This window comes from Cavia porcellus, unplaced genomic scaffold, assembly GCF_034190915.1.
Source record: "Cavia porcellus strain 051 isolate PalLab524CR breed Dunkin Hartley unplaced genomic scaffold, mCavPor4.1 scaffold_9, whole genome shotgun sequence".
NCBI lineage: Eukaryota > Metazoa > Chordata > Mammalia > Rodentia > Caviidae > Cavia > Cavia porcellus.
The window spans coordinates 28,040,427-28,062,971 of NW_026947492.1; the positions used below are offsets into that span (position 1 = coordinate 28,040,427).

The 22,545-nt window shown below is 39.3% G+C and overlaps 1 protein-coding gene across 4 annotated transcripts in view; it reads left to right on the forward strand.

The window, feature by feature from the left end:
• LOC100734361 (beta-galactosidase-1-like protein 2) overlaps positions 1–22,545 on the forward strand; it is a 66,486-nt gene that overhangs the window by 32,506 nt on the left and 11,435 nt on the right. For 3 of the 4 annotated variants that reach the window (XM_013155384.3, XM_063256119.1, XM_023566158.2), the window contains exons 7-13: positions 1,266–1,358; positions 4,564–4,645; positions 5,834–5,898; positions 19,410–19,494; positions 20,488–20,625; positions 21,317–21,397; positions 21,912–22,018. In XM_013155384.3, the coding sequence (XP_013010838.1) occupies positions 1,266–1,358; positions 4,564–4,645; positions 5,834–5,898; positions 19,410–19,494; positions 20,488–20,625; positions 21,317–21,397; positions 21,912–22,018 (651 nt within the window). The remainder of the gene's footprint in view (positions 1–1,265; positions 1,359–4,563; positions 4,646–5,833; positions 5,899–19,409; positions 19,495–20,487; positions 20,626–21,316; positions 21,398–21,911; positions 22,019–22,545) is intronic. The other variant, XM_063256118.1, reaches the window with a different exon arrangement.

Genomic DNA, 22,545 nt, shown 5'->3' on the forward strand with positions numbered 1-22,545 from the left:
GCCTAGAAAGCATTTCACGGTGGCATCATGAATTGGTACCTTTTTACTCCTGGGTACCCTTCTTTCAGATCCGTGCATTGTATTTATCAGATTCAGGCTCTCATGCTTCAGATAACTTCAGGTACTGTGGATTCTGAATCTCTTTCCTTTATTTTTCTGTTGTTTAGTCTTCTGAATTCCTCATTGGAAGATAGGAAAGGAGAGGGGAGAAGCAGGCCTTGAAAAACTCTTTCAATGTTTGTCAGTAGGATATTTGTCATTTAGAGGTTTAAAGACTGTTTCTTTCCTCTGTCATGTTTACCTTGGCAGAAAGGAACCAAGAAGAAGGGGAAATGTGATTATATTTTGAGAAGGGCAGAAGTTAGTGGACAGAAGAGGATATAACTCAGCACAAAGTGGGGACTAATAGAGAACCATGAATAGCATCAGTATCAGGAGGTGGATGGGGTGAGAGGAGCTCATAAACGAGAATGAAGTAAAGTAACCAGACGTGCTGCCCTACCAGGAGGGAGCCTGCTGCAGAGGACACATCCTGTGGAAGGGAGGGTTCTAAGAATAATTTGTTGGGTGTCAAATGTGCTGAGACAGCAGTTAGAGTCTAAAAAAATTTCCTGCTTGAATTTAGCAGAGAGAAGGTCAATGTTAATAGTTTAGGTGGTTGTCAGTGCAGAAGTGAGACCACAGTGATAATGGAGGAAATGAAAATATATCAAGACTAAGGGATGAGCTCTATCACCACAATTGGCCATTAAGATGAAGGAGACAAGAGGGTGGTAACTAGAAAGAGATGTAGTCTAGGAAAGTTATTTTTAATGTAGAGTTTGAAGTCATTTTAAAGGAGGATGAGAAGGGGTCAGTACACAAAAGGATGAAGATACAGAAGACAGAGTGAATCCTCAAAGAGTACAGTTCCAGAGAAGTGAAAGGAGATGAGCTCAAGCCTCCAGGAGGTCAGATGATCCTTTAAAAAGACAATTGACTCTTCAGTCATTGAACTAGTGCTAAACTGAGATTGACTGTATAAGCCTGAGGCCTCATGCTTGATGCACTGAATTTGGGAAGTAATCATGGGAGTTAATTAGCAAAGGCAGGGTTCTAAGAGTCTTTGACTTCCCAAAACTAACCACTGACTGCTGAATTAAATTGCTAGAACTGTAGTGCACATGGGATGGGGCTCAGGAATGTGTCATTTTCATGTGCCAGTAAATTCGGAGTCCAGCCTTTCCCACCAGTGACCTCATAGACTCTTCTTTTCTGGCCTCCAGTATCACAAGGGAGGCCCTATCATCGCTGTACAAATCGACAATGAATATGGTTCCTATCAGCAGGACATAAAATACATGGCATTTATAAAACAGGTAAGTATGACTTTAATGTCTCTAAGTATTTATGTCCTCCTTTTTTCAGTGCTTTGTGGAGCAGACATTCTGGGTATCTGTAATTTGCATGGAGCTATGAGATATAAAGACATATAAGGCTCAGTTTCATTTTTTCTTATTCTAGCGAGAGGACTATAAACTACCCTCATAACTCAGTATGAGAATAATGTTATGATAACTTTCTTTTCTGTGGATATCAACAGAGCTTTGATGTTTGAATTATACATGTTTTACATCTTGCTTTCAACTTTCCTGTATCAATCTATTCAAGGTACATATATTAAGTAGTACATACGTAAGTGTATACTTAGAATTTGTTTCGTTTATGAGAACTCTTGCCTTATAAATGAGGTACACACTTAGTATATTTACTGTTACAGTTACATTTACCTCTACCATCTTAGTGTTTTCTTTTTATTTGCCCTACCTGTTCTGTGGTCCTTTTTCTCTTTCATCTTGTGTCCTTGTGACTGAGGGTATTTTGTTGTTTTATCCTTTACTAGCTTGCCACACATTTTTATTACTTGGTTAGTGTTTGGCATGCAGCTAAAATTTTTCATTCTTGAATTATTAACATCTGAATTAATATATTTGCCAATTGCAGGAGAAAGCAAGCACTTTAAAACAGTTTAACTGTATTTTCTTTTCTCATACCTTAGGTACTATTGTTGCCATTTGTTTTAACTCTATTTATCTTTGTATGTATCCACCAACACACTATTATTATTTTTGTTGCAAAGATAATTGTCATTTAGGTTACTCAGATAATTATTTTTGTTGCTCCCCCACCCCATTTATGTGAGCTTTTATCTCTTTTATTACTTTTTTCTGCCTTTAATGTTTTCTTTGTTGTAGGTATTCTATAATAAGCTTTCTTGTTTGTTGAAAAATATGTCTAAGATGCTTTTACTCTCTGAAGAGTCTTTGGTTGACATTTATTTTGTGTATTTTTTGACAACCTCTGTTTCTGCTAAGAGACTAAGCATCAATGAAATTATTGTTCCACTGAAGGTAAAATTTTTTTCCTTTTGAATTCTTTTAATACTTGTTTTTCTTAGTTTGTTTTGTTTCCAAAAATTTTACTAAGATTACATAGATATGGAGTTGTTTTTGCTTATTTGCTGAATTTTTTGCACTCTTTAGTTTGTGTTTTGGAGTGTTGAATCAGTTTTGCAAAATTCTCAGCCAGGGGTAGTGACACACACTGGTAACGTAAGGATTCTGAGAGGCTACGGCAAGGTTACAAATTCAAACCCATCCGGGGGAATTTAGTGGCTTAGTGAGATCCTGTCTCACAAAAGGGAGTGGTGATCATAGCTCAGGGGGAATGTCTTATGTTCATTCCCTAATATTAAAAAGAACAATGATTAGCCACATTTCTATGCCTTGCTTTCTCTCTCTTCTCCGCAGATCATTTCAATTACACAAATGTTAAGTGTTTCCATCATATTCCATGTATCTGTTATGCTTTTCTGATCATTTCTTCTAACCTATCCTTAATTATTTTTTTCTTCAGTTTTGTCTAATCTGATGCTGATCTCTAATTAAAGTTCCTAGTTTTACATACTTTAACTTTTTGTTCTAAGTTTTTTCTTTTTTATTATTTCTGTTTCTTTGCCAACATTTTCAAATTTTTCTTTAATTTCTTTAACATATTAATAAAATATCTATTTTGGAATCTATGTCTAGTAAGCCTAATATGTGATTCTCCAGGGATCTGTTTCTGTGTGATTCTTCTTTTGGTTTCTGTAAATTGTTACCTTATGGTGAGCCTAATCATATTTTTTCAATGTTAGGCAGTTATTTTTGAGAACACAGATCACTTGAAGACTTTCATTACCTCCTAGATAGTTCATTTTGCTTTAGGTCTAATTTCTCAATGATTTGAAACTGAGATTCTATTCCTGTAAGAAAAGGCCTAATTTTTATTCACCTTTGTTTCTAGGGGTTCATCTTTTAGGTCCTAGTGGGAAGTCTGGGCTTCAGCATAAGCCCTCACCAGGGTGATACCCGAGCTGTAGTTTCTTTCCCCATCTCTGATCAGCTTTTCAGCAGTGCCAAATGGCAGCTTCCCTTCCTCTCTATGATGCAGCTTCTTGAGGTCTGCCCTTCCACACCCTACATTTCCCAATAAGTCTTCAGGAATTGTTTAGTCCATTATGACTAGCTGTAATTAGAAGAAAGGTTCACTGGGTATAAAAGGAGTTCTTCATCCCTAGAAATAGACTTTTTCTCTCCGTGTAAGCTGTGAACCGTGCATCTTGGTTTGTCCAGCTTAGTCCCAGGAGGAAACACTACCATCTTCTTTGTTCTCACGTCTTCTAATTTGAATATGTTAATGTCCACCTGCCAATAAGCTGTGTTGGTGCTGGGACCAGAGGTGAAACCCTTCCTTTCCACAGGACCAGTGTGCATTTGAGTGCAGTGACACTGAGAGATTCAAGAATAGAGAATTCTTGAATTCCTCTATTTTTCAAAAAAGAGTCAATTAGAAATAAGCCAACAAAGGATCTGAGGGTCAGTGAAGGTATATTTTCACTTTCAGGATATCTTGGTCCAAAAATGCCAACTGTGTACATCTTTAGCTTTTCTTAGTAAGTAAGCACGGCTGTAGTCTCAGTATTTTATCCCTGGTTTAGATAATCTCCTTAACCTCTTCTGTCTGTCTTTGATTTACAATCCACTAGAGTTGTTTCTAGTTAGTGTAGGAATGTTAAGGGCTCATGCAGCAAAAAGTGTGACATGGATAGACTAAGCCACAATTTACCTGCCTTTAGCATTGGCTGCAGGAGAACTAGCCATGATGTGTGTGTTTCTAAATACATACCATGAACGTAGCCCATGGGATACAGTTATTTGGGGTGATGGTGTAGACAAGAATGTTTGTCTTAAGCTGTCTATAGAAAATCCACAATTCAAGTCCCTGGGGGAAAGCACTGTTTTAGACAGCTCTCCACAATTCTACTGCTTTTCTGTAAGGCTGGAAATATCTCTTGTTACCTTGGTCTTGCTGAGTAACTGAGGCAGAGATGGTATTTTGTCTTATCTTCCTGCTTATATAAGTAGCTGGGTAGAGAATATACTAGCATTTTCTAGTATTTTTAATACCTGAATTTTTCTTTTCAGGAAGAGGCTATCCCGTGGACCAGAAACAGTCCATTTAACTTTCTAAATTTCTCCCTAGGCCCTGGAGAGAAGGAAGATCAAGGAACTGCTCATAACTGCAGATAAAGGACTAGAATTGAAAGAAGGCCACTTGAAAAATGGTAGTTTTGGTTTTGCCTCTTTCCTCCATGCATCTAGTCAGAAAGTATAAATGGGGACTGCTGGTTTATCTTTGCTGTGTCCATTGAGAAGGCCCATGGCCTTTATATAAAAATAGGGACTCACATCCAGAAATGAATTAGGAAGCTAGACCCACCTTGCTGCCGCCCCAGCTGTCAGGCTCAGAGCGGTAACTTGCAGAGGGTTCTCTCCATCCTCCCCAAGCTCTGGTGCCCAAGAGGAGGGTCTGGCTGGGCCCAGAGGAAAGTTTTCTGTAGTGCTGCCAATGAGCAACAAGGAGTAGCTGAGGTCAGAGAAACAGTGCAACCATGAAGCCAGCTCCGGGGCTCTTGAGGGAGCCAGCCCAGGGGTAGGGGCAGTGGGGTCTCAGTGGAGCTCAGTGGTAGTGCACTTGCCTAGCATGCATAAAACCATGGGCCAATTCCCAGGACTGCAAAAACATAAATAATCAGGGAAAAAGTAAAACAGCAGTGTGAAAGAATAATGGAATAAGATTAAAAGGAGGAAACACAAATTGACTTGCAGGAAAATGGATAAAGGTAACATGCAGACAAGTGGCCACAAAAAGGACAAGAAATGTAGCTTGTTGATAGAATGCTTACCTAGTGTGTGTGCGAGACCCTGGGTTCCATCATTGGCACTGGAAAAAAATAAAAAAACAGACAGAGAAATGTGCCTGCTGGTATTCTTTAATCCTGGAAATCCTGCCAGGTGCTTTCTTCTCCACTGCCATCTTCTCTGAGCTTTTTGGTGGTCATTCCCTTCCTGCAGTGGGAGAGGCAGGTCAGAGTTCTGCATTAGTAGTCAGGGCTGAGGGAGTACCCCAGTGACAATGCATGTACTAATAGTACTGAGCTCCACTGGGACCCCACTGTCCCTACCCCTGGGCTGGCTCCCTCAGGAGCCTCGGGTCTGGCTTGATGGTTACACTGTTTCTCTGACCTCAGCTACTCCTTGTTGCTCATCTGGCAGCACTAGAGAAAACTCTTCCTCTGTACCCAGCCAGACCCTCCTCTCAGGCACCAAGGGCTTGGGGAGGATGGAGTATTAAGGGTGGTTCCGAGGTGTGCAGTATAAGGGGTACCAAGCTCCGGCTCTGCAGCCCTTCTGAACCTGCCTTGTTGAGATTACAGCAGGACTCAGGCACGGCTTCTCCCTTCTCTCTACAGTGCTGGCCTCTGTCCACATGAAGGATATACGGCAGAAAACCTACAGAGATCTCTATGAAATTCAGGTAGGGCATTGCAGAGATGGGGGCTGTCTGGATTCTTGTGGGCCCCATGCTAAGAGCTGACTTGGGGGAATTCTCGGCAGTGATTAGTTCAGTGACAATTTATTTCAGTTTTTAAAAATTTATTGGTACATTTTAATTATACATAGTGATCGCATTAATTATAGGAAATTTGTACCTGTACATGATGTATTTTGATTTGTCTTTTTTTACCATTCCCATTCCCTCCTTTCAAACCTCCTTCCCCTAAGCATTCACAAAGCTTTGTTTTCATTTTAATCCTTCTTTTCTCATGCTTTTCTTTTTCTTTTTTCCTTCCGCATCCCTAGTTCCCCTTTCCTTTTCAGCTGTTCCGTCCTATTTCACAATACCTGTTGTACATTTTGATTCTTATTTACGTTTTCAGTTTCTCACTGCAGAGAGCTAAGGTGATATTTACATATGTGTCTGATTTATTTCACTTACCCTTGTCTTATTTCTGATTTTAGAGTGAAACTTTTAGTTTTTGAACATTTGGTATGATGTTGGCTGTTGGTTTGTCATAGGTGGCTTTTATCAGATGGAGATAAAGATCTTGTATTCTGATTTTCTTTAGGGCTTTTAATCATGAATGGGTGTTGGACTTGGTCAAATGCTTTTTCTGCATCTGTTGAGATCATCATGTGGTTTTTGTCATTGGCTCTATTAAAGTAGTATATTACATTTATTGATTTGTGTATGTTGAACCATCCCTGCATCACTGGTTGAAACCTACTTGATCATGGTTTATAATCTTTTTGATTCTGTTTTCCAGTATCTTTTTGAGGATTTTTGCATTGGTGTTCATTGGGGAGATTGGCCAGTACTTCTCTTTTTTGGTTGCATTCTTCCCTGGCTTTGGTATCAGGTAATACTTGCTTCCAGGAATGAGTTTTGGAGTATTCTTTCCTTTTCAATTTCATTCAAAAGTTTGAGAAGCAATGAAGTTAGTTCCTTTCTGACTTTATCATAGGACTCATCTGTGTATCCATCAGGACCTGGGCTTTTCTTTGTTGTGAGTTAATTACACTTTCAATTTCATTGATATCACTTGGTTATTTGGAATATTTATATCTTCTTGATTCAGCTTTGGTAGTTCATATCATCTGTGTTTTCTGTTGTTTTAGAATAAAGGTTCTTGAAGTATGTTTTGATGATTTTGGATTTCTGTAGGATATGCTGTAATTTCACCCTTTTCAGTCCTAATTATGTGAATTTTCTTCCTTTTTTGATAAGGTTGGGTAAGGGTTTATCAATTTTATTTAATCTTTTAAAAAACCAACCTTTCAATTCGTTGATTCTTTGTATTGTTGTTTTAGTCTCAGCTGCATTAATATGTGCTCTGATCTGTATAATTTCTTCCCTTGTGTGAGTTCGGACTTGAAGTGTTCTTTTCTAGAAATTTGAGATTCAGCATTAGGTTTTTTGGCTCATTCTGTCTTGTTGATATGAGGATTCACTGTTACAAATTTCCCTCTTGTGACTGCTTTCATTGTGTCCTATAAATTTCAGTATTTTGTATCAGCATTATAATTTAGTAGTAGGAACTATTTTAATTTATTTTTCTTTTTAGTGTTTTTTTTTTTTTTTTTTTTTTTTTTTTTTTGGTACCAGGGATCTAACTCATGATCTTGTGCTTGCTAGGCAGGCACTTATGCCATTGAGCTAAATTGCCAGCCCCTAATTTCTTCTTTAATTTTATCTGTGACCTATTTGTTGTATAATAGGGTGTTATTTAATTTCCATATATTTATGGGGTTTTTGTGGTTTCTTTTAACATTGGTTTCCAATTTCATTACACTATGACCAGATAATATGCATGGAATAATTTCAAATCCTTTGCATTTACTTAAACATGTACTGTGGGCTATTATATGTTCTGTTTTGGATAACGTCCTGTTTGCAGATGAGAAGAAGGTGTATTCTGATGTTGTGAGGTGGAACCCTTTGTAGACATTTAACAGGTCCATTCATTCACAGGTTTGGTTTAGTTCTGTTATTTTTTTGTTGATTTTTTGTCTGGTTGATCTATCTATTTGTGATAGTGGAGTGGTAAAGTCCACCATTACAAATGTGTTAGTTCTTATTTGAGTTTTAATGACTATTCCTATTTGTTTTATATAGTTGGATGCTTCTGTATTTAGTGCATATATATTTGTGGTTATTATCTCTTCTTAGAGTTTTCCCTTAATAAGAATGTAGTGAACTTCTTTATCACTTTTGATTTATCTTAGCTTGAAGTTCACATTGCCTGCAAATAAAATAGCTACCCCTGTTATTTTTAAGGTTCTTGTTGCATGGGATATTGTTTTCCATCCTTTGACTTTCATTCTATGAATTTCTTTTAAAGTTAAATATGTTTCTTGTATGCAATATATTGTTGGGTTTTTCTTCTTGATCCATTCTGCCAGACTGTTTATTTTGATTGGTGAATTGATATCATTTACATCAATGGTTGTACCTGACATGAATTGTCTTATCTTTGTTATATTTTTATCTGCTCTTGGTACTGTCTTTCCTGTCTGTTTAATTGCTTGCCTCTATTTCTGTTCTTGTGCTACATTACTAGAATTTTGATTATTATGTCTTGCTGTAGATTTATTTTGGTCATGGCTAATTGGAGTTGTGTATGCCTCATTTATGTTCAAATCAAATTAGTTTTCCATACTTGGGAAGTTTTCCTCCATTACTTCTGAGAATAGATGTTTTATGCCTTTCATGCTGACTCCTGCTTTTTTCATTTACTCCAATCAAACATATGTTATTCTTCTTTGCATCATCTTGCAACTGTTAGATTTTTTTTCATGTTCTCTTTTTGTTTTTAAGAGATTACTTTACAAGATCAGTAGGTGCAATCCGGTCTTTTAGGTCTGAAATTCTGTCTTCACTTTCATTCATTCATTCAGTTTTTCAGACTTTCAATGGAATTTTTAATTTCTTGGATATCTGTTTGAATCTTTTTCATGGATTCTATTTCTTTTCTATGTTGGGTGTTCATGGTTTCCATTATTTTCCTATGCTGTTCTATGTTTTAATCTGTGTCTGCTCTAGACTTGCTGAGTGAGTCCTTCTTTATTGCCATCATCACTTTTTTAACCTGTGAAATTTTTTTCCCCCAGAATCTCTAAATGTCCCTAGAGACCTTTTTTATTTCTGGGAAATTATTTATGATCTGATTTCCTCTGTTGTCTCATACATTTGTTTTTGGACTTCTGCTCCTATCATTTAAGAAATTTCAGATGGATGACCTCCATTTTTTTCTACTGCATTGTCCCTTGGATTTGACCTGGACGGGCTGGAGATCTGGGGTTGGATTTTGCCTCTGCATCTTGTCATTTTGTACTTTTTTTTTAATTTGTATTTTTGTGTATTGAGCCTGTAAATTTCTTATAGTAGATATCTTTGTCACTAGTACTGAGGCATCCTAGGAAAGGAATATTCTTTATGGGTATCTTCTGTGTGTAGGAGGTTCTTGGTTTTTGTGTCTATACCAAGATCCTAATTCCCAGTTCATCAAGGATGAGGTGTTGCTATCTATTGGGCTTAGCACCCAGTCCTTCGGTGCTAGTCTATGGTGATGGTTATGACCCCAGGTAGTCACAGTGTTGTTATGGAAGGGAGAACAACTGATTACAACAATGTAACATCTTGGCTAAAGTATTATATAATTAGCAATAATAACAGCATCAAGAATGGCCTAGAAACTTACAAACCGTGTTAACTGTTAATTTAATATCTTTAACCATAGACTCCAGTTATTTAAAAAAAAAAAAACAGCATAAATCAGGAACTTGTATGCAATGAGCTCTCCCCTCATAGAATGATTTTACCCTGTGGTGGGGGAAATTTAAGCAGTATAGGGGACAAAACAGAGAGATAAATGAAGAGAAATATACTTGAAGCAAGGCTAGAAAGCAAATGATGTTCACACAAGCTTTAGCAAACTATGAGAGGGCAGGCGAGAAAAAATGAAGGAGAAAGCAAACAATTATGAAAACAAATCAGAAAGAGTAGAGATGATGTTCATTCACAAGGTGATATCAAGAGAGATAGCTGAGAGAAAGAAGATGACTAGAACAAATATTTTTTAAAAAAGAAAAAGCAAAAACAAATAAAAATCCAACCAGACAGTAGAATGAAAATGATGCACAAAAACAAAGAAAAGAAAATTAAATAAAATTCCTCTGGTGTCCACTGTTCTGTGATAGTGCCCAAATTAGAGTCCACCAATCCTGCCATAGAATTAGTGCTAGATTAGAGGTGAGGCTGATCTTGGCCTCCAATGTGGGGCTGTTACCAGTGTTTAGCCAGCATCTTTCCAGATGGCCTGCCCACATCTCCTTGACCTCTTTGGCCCTGAGTTGCTCTCCTGGTTGCTGTGGTGCCCTCAGACAGAGACAGCTCAAGGCTTTTCCCAGTCCTGCTTATGGTTGGCCCCTCCCAGGCCTTGCACAGCCTCCTCTGTTCCACACTTCTGCTCCTCTCACGTGCTCCCCTCCTTGTTCTGTGCTAGTGGTAGCAAATCTGTCCTGTACTGCTGGTCACAGGTTGGGGGAGGGCTGTCTCTCTGGCCCAAGAATGCTTGTGCTGCTAGTTGAGGGAGTACGTGTTTCCCACTCCTTGTTCCTGCTCCTGAAGGTCAAAGCTGAGTGCAAGTGGCGAGGCAGGAGGTGTTGTTTTGTTCACTAGCAACCCTCACTCCATGGCTGCTCGCTAAACTTGTTGTTGCTGGAGATTCCAGTTAGCAGTAATGGTGTGTGACAGAGAAAGAAAAAGAAAGAAAAAGACAAAGAAAACAAACCAAAAACAAGCAAACAAAAACTCAAACAAATAAAATAAACACTGGTGTGCGTTAGGGAGGGAGTGGTCATTGGCCTGTGTGTGTGCCCACAAAGTTTGTTGCCAGGTTTCCGTGCCCTCTGTTTGCAGGGTAGCAAAAGGATAAGGGACCTTCTATTCTAGGTCTGTCCTGTGTGGTTTGAATTTGCCACACATTTGCAGTCTCTCTGTGTTTTGTTTTGCAAAGGAGATTTCCTGGAAATAGTGGTTCCTACTCTGATCCCACAGGTGGTAAAACCACACGCAGCCCTGTGGGCTGGGTTTTCATTTTATAAAGACCTAATCCTATGTTTTTTTTGATCTACAAGTCTCTTAGTTCTGATTAATTTTCTTTCTTTCTTTCTTTTTCTTTCTTTCTCTCTCTCTTTCTTTCTTTCTTTTTCTCTTTCTCTCTCTTCTCTTTCTTTCTTTCTTTCTTTCTTTCTTTCTTTCTTTCTTTCTTTCTTTCTTTCTTTCTTTCTTTCTTTCTTTCTTTCTTTCATACCAGGGATTGAATTCATGACCTCGTGCTCGCCAGGCAGGGCGCTTATACTGCTGAGCTAAATCCCTGGCCCCAGATTACTTTTCGTATCCCTCCCTTTCTTCCAATTACCTGTTTTTAATTGATATTCTCTGAGAAGCTCTAACGTGATTTCTCCTTTATTCAGCTATGTTGAATCTCTTCAGTGACAATTTGAATCTGTTGTATCCTTAGTTTTTAGGTTCAACTGAATTAGTTTCACATGGTCACAATACTGGCCCAAAACCCACAGTGTTAGAGAGCCACTTGTCATTTGTTTCCAGTGGATTTCTTACACTTAACCAAGAACAAGAACAACATGATAGAAATATAATTTTAGGTTGTAGTATTAACTGAAGATACAGAGAAGCAGAGTTTTCAAGCTCTAAGTTTGCATTTGTGTTTTTCATCAGTGAGAATCCTCTCCATACTGGACAAACAGGGACCACATAGTTAAGGGGGAGCTAGAGCCTGAATTAGATGAGAAGTTAGAGGTTGCAAATTTAGAAATTTGAAGTAGTCACTGTTTTGATTTATTTGGAGTTAGATTTTTTTTTTGCAAAGTTCTTGATATACACTGATGATCAAAGGGACATGCTCCTTGTACTGGGTACATTTGGGCTTGTTTACTCCCCCGCCCCATTGCTGTCTCTTTCTGATCATTATTCTCCTGAGAGAAGGTGAACAAGGTGTGCTTATTAAGGGTCCAGATGAGGATGTGCTGGGAAGTAGGGCCCCCCCTGGAATCAACAGGAAGTAATGAATTGTAGAGTCCCTGTATTAAAACTAAAAACAAGGGCTAAGGATCTAGCTCAGTGATAGAGGACGCTGGAGGCCTAGCATGTTGGAGGCCTTAGGTTTGATCCCTGTCACTGCTATAAAATATTAATAAAAGCAGCAAAGTACCAGGGTCAAAGTGTAGAAAAGAACAGAGCCAGCTCATCAGAAAGTTATGTGAAAGAGACTAGAAATAGCTGAGCTCAGCCTCCCCTATTTGTGACACCTATTTCCAGGAGCTATGAAAACTTAGGTTTCATTGATAGAAGTTATATTATTATCTTTCCCCATACTGGTAATAACACATTCAAAGTGTTTCTTGTTTTGTTTTGTTTTTTCTGTTTGAGCTGTCATGTCTTAGGAGATATTTTAGCATAGTGGATTAGTTTGAGCAAACAGGTTTATGGCTCACATAAGATAAATAAAACAACTAGGAATGAGTCTAACATTAAAGATAAGATTCATTTGATATCTTCAAAATTGTAGAGTATTTTCATATGAGTGGGAAATTATTTTTAGTATCAAAGAACAGAATTGTTTTCAATGAGTAAACATTAATGAGAAAATGTATATTGGATCATTACAGGGATTATGATTTCTAACAATTGGAATCTCCAAAAAGTGGAATGCACTGCCATAGCTAGCAGTAAACTCTCCATCACACAAAAAGAGTTGCTGTGAACAGTCCACATGTGGTCCAGTACTTAGAGATGGCATTGTGCATGCGAGACAAGAGGCAATATATACTAAAATATCTTTATAATCTTCCTTAATGTTAAAATTTGTAAGTCTTTGTTTAGGCAACTAAATATCATAAATGAAGTGGGTTATAAGCCACAGAAGTTTGTTTCTTACAGTTTCGGAGGCTGGGAAATACAAAATCAAGTTGCTGATAGATTTGGTCTCTGGTGAATGCCTGCTTTCTGCTTCATAGGTGGTGCCTTCTTCCTGTGCCCTCCTGAGGTAGAAGGGGCCAGACTGCTCTCTGGGGCCTCTCTCTGTAGGACCTCTTTTGTAGGGTACAAGTCCTATGAAGGCTCCATTTCTAGGACCTCATCACCTTGAGTGAGGATTTCAACATACGATTTTGGGATTCTCTGAGAGTAAAAGCTATAGATTAATTAACCTTAAAATTTGAAGAGCGTTATTTTTGGAATTCCATAAAAATTTCAAACATAAAGATTTCCTGGCAGAAGTATAAAGACAAGGTCAAGCCACAAGAATTGGTAGCAGATCAAGTTGTCAGTGTCTTACGCGTGGACTGGAAGCATCTGGCAACACAGGCTTAAAAACAGACCCAGTGAGGTCTGGGGGAGGTCCCAGAGCTGGGCATTGTGGTAATAATGAGACCAGAGAGTCAACGGATGGGTTAACTTCACACCTGCTAAAAGCAGCAGAATTGAGAGAGCCAACTATGGAGTCTAGCCTTCACAGAGAGCCCAGTAAGGGACTGGAAAGAGGAAGTACTAGAGGTGACAGGGCGACAAAGAGAAGGCTGGACTACAAGATGTCCTGGGCTTGGGAATTTCTCCTTTAATGGGATTCAAACTTCAGTATTCATTTGTTGAACATTTTTAGTGCTGTTTCAGTATCAGGCACTGTCTTAGTTACTTTTTACTCATCCCTGAGACAAAATACCTGAAGCCCAAAGTTGGGAAAGGAAAGATTTATTTCTTACAGTTTTTGGAGGTTTCAGTCCACACTCAGTTGGCTCTAAGGCAGGCAGGCATGGCTGGGCCGCATTTCATGGCGGCCGCCAATAGCAAACAGGAACCAGCAAAGAGTAAGACACACTTTCTTCCTGCCATTACATCACATCCTGGCTCCACCCCTTTGTGGGTGGAGCACTGACACCATCAATCCAAGCACTAGGTAATGAACGAATAACAAATGCACAACTCAAACTCATGAGGCCTGGGGGACACAGACATAAACCATGACAGGCAGTTTATTACTAGACCTCTACTCTGCTCATAGAAGAAAATGAAAAGATTCTATTTCTAAAGGTTTCTGGGCCGTGGACCCAAGAGACCCAAGAATGTTCAAGGCCAGGTGAAAGGCCCACTGTCTGTCAAGTACAGCTTGAGCTCCTGTCCATGGCCAGAGGGCATCTACATGGCTATTGTGCTGTGACCCTGGGACTCTGGGCTGTGGAAAGGGCAATGTATCACTGTCAAACATTATCAGACCTGCTGAGCTGAAGCAACACCTCTTGGGACTTGCTCAGACAAAACATGAAGTTGGTTGTTGGCCAAGACTTTCACTGACTGAAGGAAACTCATCCCAGATAATGGCATGACTTGGTTCACCTGGATGAGCTGAGAAGCTCTCAATAAATATGATGAGATTGAGTAGTTTCCAAGAACTGCCACAGCAGGAGATAGAGTGTCTCATATTGATGCAGTTATTAACTTGGATGTATCCACTGAGGTCATTTTGCTGAGGCAGAAACTTTAAAACTCACAGGCTGAAATTCTGCTAAGGATGGGATCTGCAGGCCCCGCCCATCTCACAGTTTTACTGTCAAACTCAGTTGACATCAACTTACAAGATAAATGTAACCCAGCCTGTAAATACGTCCTGTTGTACTAGCTTGTTTCAAGGATTTATCACCCAGAGACAGACTAGCTCGATCAAAGACATGATTGATTTTACCCTTGACCTTCCTACTATATGACAAGAAACCCCCCAACTAAACCTGCACAAAATGAATCTACCTAACAACGTATGACAATACGTATGTAACCAACTTTAAAATAACCTACTCTCAGATTTTGTACTTCCTGCTTTCAACATATTTAAGTTTCTGTTTAACTCTAAGCCAGGGCTGGTGATTTGGAACTAGGTGTAATAAAGCTATTGCCTTCCAAGTGCTTCAATACTGTGTGCCTTCCATCCTGTTCAGTCCTGTTTCTGCAAAAAATACAATGCCTCCCTGCTGGCTGGTTCGTCTAGGCAGGGGCAGAGTCTACTTTATCAGATTCAATGCTTCCAAAACTGCAGGCTTTGGTAATCATATGAGAGACTCTGGTTCAACATGAGGTTGGTGAATTACAAACAATGATCAGGAGACTGAGGGTTTATGAAGCCCAAACAAAGTACCTCCTGGAATGTTACCAGAAAAAAAAAAAGGGCATTGGCAATCTTCTTTGGAACTGAAACATGCAAGATATGGCTATATTATATCTATGCAATTCTATAATAAATATCCCATAAATGAACCAGAAAGCTGGAGTTACTGCCTAAGGATAAAGGCAGTATATGAGTAGAAACTCCTGTTTTTGCATTTAGCAGCTCTTTTTCCTAAGACTCTAGAATGTATGAGTTTCTTGAAATTTTGTTATTGTTGTTGTTGTTGTTTTATTTTTAAGACAGGGTCTCACTGTGTAGTGAGGCTGGTCTTGAACTCACTCGTAGCCCAGGCTGGCCCTGAACCCACAGTGCTCATCCTGCCTCAACCTTCTCAGTGCTGATATTACAGGCATATACTACCATGCCCCATGGATACAGAACTTTAAAACAAGATAATAGGAAATCAACAATGGCTACCATAGTATCTCTTATTTTCTTCAAAATAGCTGTCCACATTATCAGACATAATAAAATCAAACAAACTAAACAGAATACAACAATCAAAATAAAAGAATGAAAGTATATTTTAAAGAGAATAAAACAAAAAATAAAAGGATAAAGCTAATCAAAACAAAACAGTGCAAGTGATACAAGATTTCAAAACAGGATAATAGGAAATCAACAATGGCTATCTTAATGCTTCTTGTTATCTTCAAAATTGCTGTTCATACTATCAGACATAATAAAATCAAACTAGACAAAACAAAATGAAACCAAAACATAACATTGAATATAACAAAACACTGAATGGAACAAAACAGTGAGAGCAATATTAGATTTCAAAAACAAGACAGAAGGAAATCCCCCATATTTGCTATATTATATATTGTTATCTTCTCAATAGATGCTCAGATTACTGGCCGAAGGCCTGAAAAGTCAGTAAAACAATAGAAGCATTAAGTTATTTTGGGATTTCAGATGCTATCAACTCAGTCTCTTTTCCAGATCAGCTGAGTGCCTACCATGAGGGGTGGGGAAGGTCCTGTCTCCCAGACTACATGCCAGTTGGCTCATGAGAAGGGTGAATTGGCTTCCCATTCTTCTTGTTACTCCCCAGGCCCAGTGTGGCTTCTGTTGACTCACAGGAAGGGCAGATATGGCTTGTTCTCCTCCAGCATCCACATTGCTTGTGCTGGGTCATGGGAAGGGCAAATTGGCTTCTTATTCTTCTTGTTACTCCCCTCAGGCCCCAAATGAATCAGATTTTAAGACTGATTTTTGAAATCAACTAGTATTCAAGATACTGGGTGCTAGTATATTTATAGTTTTTTTTCTTTTTTTTTCTTTTTCTGTTTGTTTGTTTTTGTTTTGGTATTGGGGATCAAATTCATGATCTTGCACTTGTCAGACAGGCACTTACAACACTGAGCTAAATTGCCAGCCCTTATAGTTATTTTCTATAGATGTGCAACTCTAAAACACCAGCTATGTCACAATTTAAATTTACAGCAACATTTTAAAAAAACAACAATAATCTTTTTGTTCAGCAACATTTAATACATTTTTATATTTTCCTGGGAAAGTTAAAGAATTACATAATATTTAGGGAAAATGTCTCATCAAAGGCTTTAACACAAAGCCTTTGATGAGACATGATGATGCATAAAAAAAGACATTTTCTAGCCCCATGGAACAAGATTTTGTGAGACACTAATCTACAAAGTGGTTTGCTGATATAATTTTACATATCTGTTGCAGAATGTGAATTCCTTGCTCCCTTTACTGTAGTAAACATACGCATTAGCCACATACAGTGTGTTTATGGTTAGATACTCATTTCATTTACTCAGAAGGGTTAATTTGCTGTAAATGTATCAATTAGCATATAAAAACCACAACTTTTTTTTTTAAGATACACGCGTGTTGAGGGATGTGATTAGATCAGCCCCAACACTGAATGAATTTTCACCAGACCATATAATAAAGTCTTAAGTTTTCAGATGTTACTCTAGGTAAGAAATATGTTTTGGGGTCTACTTGATAATTTGCCTACATTTTGCCTTGATGAGTAACAAGTTATATAGTAAAAAGAAAAAATAAAGAACAAAGGAAAACCGATGGGATTATGTAAAGTAAGTATACTTTGTCTTTAAGGAAATAATACTAGATCAGGCCTGCCTAGGTGTTGGGGTTTGGATCAAGAATGTGCTCACGTGGCCTCAAGCACTCCTAGGCACCTTTGGAAGGTGACTGAATCCTGGAAGTGAAACCACTGCCTTGCTGTTGGAAGGTTGGCCTTTTGAGATGAGACAGTCACTGTGGTGACACTGCCTAGGAAGGTTGATCTCCCTTGGGATTCCCCTTCTGTGCTGCTTCCTGGCCACCCTGAGGTGAGTGGCTTTTTTCTGCCCAGGCCCTTCCACCATCTTATATGTGCGTTTATGGACTCCACTGTGGAGTCCAGTGGAGCTTCTGAAACCATGAGGCAAGATAAACCTTTCCCTTAAGAATTGAGTGTCAGATATTGTGTCTCGGCAAGGAAGAGACTGGCCAAGACACTGGGAGATTGTGTCATAAATGTTTCTGTGGCATAAATACAGTCATAATTAGCCATAATACATTTAGCAATACAAAGAATTGACATGTGAGGTTAAAAAGGACTGGGAAAATGGAGCTCTTAAGAGATCTTTGCTCCTCGTCAAGGACATTGGTACCTTCCAGTGTACCCTGCACCCTCTGTTGAGGGGGAGGAACTCTTCTGCTGTTGTCTGAGCAGCTATTTTAGAACCTAGGTTATTTCTGCTGCTTCAGTAGGACAAGCATGCATGCGTGTTTATCATTGCCTGGTAGAAGTGGGACAGTCTGAGAAAACTCAACTGTATCTTCCACAGAGTGCTTACTTTTATATGACGTGGTGGTAGACAGTTGTACAAGAATTTGTGCAAGCTGTTATTAATTGCCTTTGAGAATCTGGCCCATTGTGTTCCATGCATTTAAAATGCAGGTGCCAACAGGTGGTTCTTACATGTTGGGGGAGACATTTACTTTCCTTTTCTTCTGATTTTTAAAAATTCATGGTTGAGTTTTCAAAATTGATCAAGGCTGCCATTCATGCACTGGAGATAGAACAAAGCCACACCAGCAATGTAGCCTAGTCTGGGAACCAGAACCATGTGCAGGCTAGCCGTAAACTGGACCAGACAGACCCCAGCCCATTCTGGCATGGGCCTTACAAACAAGAAGTACCAACCTCCGCTCCCACTCCTGCTATAAGCGACAGGCTCATCTGGAGAAACACAGGCTGTGATGATAGCTATGGAGGTGAAATGCAGTTGGATGCCTGTGGTGCTTTGGTGTTTCACTAATATTGCAAGTCCAGGGCTAGTGGTCTGATCATAGGTTCAGAAGATATCGGTACACATTGTGACATCTAGTGGGCTCTTCTTCTGAGAGTTGCAGCCATTGTTGATTCCCTATGGTCTTATTTTGGCAGTCCTATATGATTTCTATTGTTTTGTTGGGTTGAGTTGTTTGATTCTCTCTTGTTTTTTTTGATTATGTCAAATCTGATGGCCGGAGCAGCTACTTCAAAGATAGCAAGATATATTATGGTAGCAATTTTGGATTTACTATTGGCTTGTTTTGAAATCATTTATTATATTTATTGTTTCTATTTTATTCTGTTCTGTTTGATTTTTACTATGTCCGAAGTTATCTGTAGCTATTTTGAAGACCTCAAAAGGCATTATGGTAACTATTGTTGATTTCCTAATGTTTTAAAGTCCTGTATCTTTTATACTGATTTGTTTTGATTAGTTTTATTCTGTTTTATACTTTTTAAAATAAAAAAATTTACCAAGGCTTATAAAAAAAGACATAGACACCACTTTCATGCTTTGTTTCAATGCCAATACTATGTGCTTTCGAAAACTGTGATTTACCAAACTTACAAATTATCATTAGATTATCAGGCATACATTAGTCTCTATTAGAATGTACTAAAATTTAAGCACTCTGCCTAAAAAAAAGGAAGTGTTTTGGATTTTGTCATAGGACATTTTAGAAAGGACAATACTGAAATTGCAGTTGGTTCTGCCAAGGCTTGGACAAGATGACCTTTGAAAACCTAAGAAGAAGAGCAAGATCAGAACAGTAGTGTAGGGATGAGAGGAGAACCCAGTTCATGAGCCAGGCCAGGGTGCTGTGGGTGCAGAGGGGGTGTTGAGAGCTGGACTTCACAGCTCCCTTCTAAGCCAGTCAGAGATTCAGAATTGCATCATAATTTCTGAACTGATACTTGGTTTTCTAGGGTCGTGGCCCTGTACTGATTATGGTATACACAGCAAGTGGTTTTGACACGTGGGGTAGGATCCGCCGCAGTCAGGATGCACAGGGTGAGTTATATTAGTTTCTGTCTTGGGAAAACATGCAATGCAGATGGCACTAGCCTGTTTTTCCTGCTGATTTAGCACTTGAAATCTGGGGGACAAGGCTCCTAGAAGTTCAAACTCTATAAACATCAGTGTAATCTCATGAGCACCTCACACACAGCGGTGGGGTAAGATGACAACACAGTGAATGCCCAGAGGGCATTGTAACTGAAATTTAAGTTTCAGCTGTTTCTATTATAAATATATTTTACTAAGGCTGCAAAGTAATTAAAATGGGCTGTTCTATCAAATAGGGAGACCCAATGAAAGTGTGTCAGATGAAAGTAAAAAAGTTATCTCACCCAAGATTAGCTGATTTTAATTCTGTAATCTTCCCTGGAGAATTGATAATCATTAAAATGCAGTTTGAAGGTGAGTATGGTGGCATATTCCTTAAATCTCAGCACTCTGCGAGGCTGAGGCAAGAGTTTCTAAATTTAAGTGCAGCCTGGACAGCTTAGTGAGATTCTGTGTCAAAATAAAAATAAAGAAAAAGTTACGGGGATGTAGCTTTACAGTGCAAAGACCCTGTGTCTAATCCGCAGTACTGTTAAAACAATAAGAGTTGAAGGTAAATTTCTGGTGCCATAATTTCAGATCAGTAACTGTTAGAAGTTAGTAGGTGCCTTACAAACATTAAACTAACCATATAAGTATCTAAGAACAAAGATACAAGGAAATAATTGGTAGGTATCATTTGTATGCTAGAAAAACCCTCACAAATGTGAAACTCAGAGGAAAAAATAACAAGTAACTTTAGGTTATGAATGTGAATCTGGGAATAATGTCACCAGTCTTCTATGTTTGAGAAGGATCTGGGTCATCTCCCACAATTTCTGGGCATAAGATCTTGGTAGAGCTTAAATAATTTTACTGTGGTGATTTGAAAATCCAGTGAGGAACTATCAATTCTCTCAAATGGTATTTCCCTCCCCTGCTCCTTGCTTTTCTGTGCAGTACTAATGAAGGATGTGCGTGAAATGTTCAAGCTTAGGTTCTCCCTCAACTTCTACATGTTCCATGGTGGTACCAACTTCGGCTTCATGGGTGGAGCTGAGTCTCTGGACGTTTATCTCCCTGCAGTCACCAGCTATGGCAAGTACTTACCCCTAGCAATGACTCCCGCCAGGGCACCACATCACTGAAGCCTGGAGCTTCTCAGGGGAGGCCCCTGAGGACTTTCTTTGGCACTGCTCATCTTTTTTTGCTGTGAATATATACTGGGGATTGAGAACTTTCTTTTTTTTTTTTCTTTTTTTTGTTTCTAGGGCAAGTGTTTACCACTTGAATTAGGGTTTCTGGGGCTTTGCAGGCAGAGCAGTTAACAGGCTAAGCTTGTTCATCTGCTGTGTAGATCCTTGTATTAGAAGTTCCCTGCAGCAGCAGTTGCTTTAGGTCTCCCGATGGCACCAGGGTGTGTTCAAATGTCTTCCCAGGTACACAGATTTAAAAGACCCTATGGGAAATCAACGGTGAATAAAAAAAAGTTCACTTAGAAATGGGAAAGGAAGCAAAAATCACTGGATCAGAGACCTCAGACTCTTAGGGAGTAACCATTAGAAATCCATGGGTTGGTGTAATTTGACTGCCGTTGAAGGCCTTAAGTTGGATTAATAGGGACATGGAATTTTCTTATCTAATGCACAGTTTTTCCTCCCAAAGCTGCTTTATTGAGGCTCTTTTTGCTCTACATTAAGCTTTCATCACTTCTTGGGAAAAGAACCCAAAGCAAAGCTTTCACGAGAAAATGACAAATTTCTCTGTACTTCATAAACTGTACTTCCAGACTATGGAGCGCTGCTGTCAGAAGATGGAGACTACACACCTGAGTATTACGTATTTCAGGAGTTTCTTCACTCTGTTACAGGTACTCACTGAGGATATCAGTATGAGTGGTGACTCAGCCTTCCCAAGTAGTCTCTGTCTGTGAAGAGGGAAGAGAGGAAGTAGGAGAGATGTCTTAGGGTGAAGTCTAGTTTGTTCCCATTATTTTATCGTTGGGCCCTGGATATGCTTGGGGTGAAGTGCCGCTCTGGTGGTGATCAGCACCCGAACCATACCACTTGGTATTTGCTGGTCATGGAATCATTTGTGGTGCCGATAAAATCCAGAGGTTCCAAGAAGAGAAGTGTAGATTCTGAGGACCAGGGTTGACAGCTGCTGATCCAGTAAGTGGGACCGACATGCTCCTCCTACGCCAGGGTAGCAGGGCTCTGCCTCACAGCTAATAGGTGTGAGTCTTCCTTGACTCATCCTGTAATTCACAAGTCCTGCCCTGTGACTAGGCCCTCATTCTGGTGGCTGAGGGATAGCAGAGAACTTCTCAAGGATGGGACTGGGCAAGGGTTCTGGGATCATCTAACTGTGTGCTTTCATTGCAGGTGTCCCCACGACCTCCCCCCTAGAACGCGTGTCAAAGGTTGTCTACAAGTCCCTGACACGACTGAACTTCATGACGCTGTGGGAGATCCTTCCCCTCCTGGACAGGGTGAGCACTTCCTGGGCATACACATGTGGGAAAACTTTTGGAAAAGAGGGATGAAAGGCTTAGTTCAAAGAACACAGAGCAAATGATAGCGAACAAAAAGCAATCCTTGAAAGTGTTGGTTTCTCGTCCTAATGTTACAGTTCAGAAAAAGAGACTTAGCATATGAAGTCAGAGTAGATTTTTGAATTTGAAGATATTGTATATGCATTGCAGAATATTGGGAACTGCCTTCTCATTACCTCACTGGCCAGAGGTTCCTGCTTTCTGAAGGTCAGGAGAGTGAAGGAGCACTGACTGGATCTAAGGGAACGATCTTTAAACTCTTTCTCCAAACTTGCTGTGTAATTCAGTGTGTGAGACATAAATCAGGGGTGCTGGTTCTGGAACTCTGTGCTTTCCTCCTACGGCTCAGCCATGCCTTTTGTAAAATAGCACTACTTACAACTTAGCCCCAGAATTCTGAGGAACACAGTCTAAAAACTGTTTTGGGAAAAACTTACATGCTTAGTTCTGTGACATTCACTGAG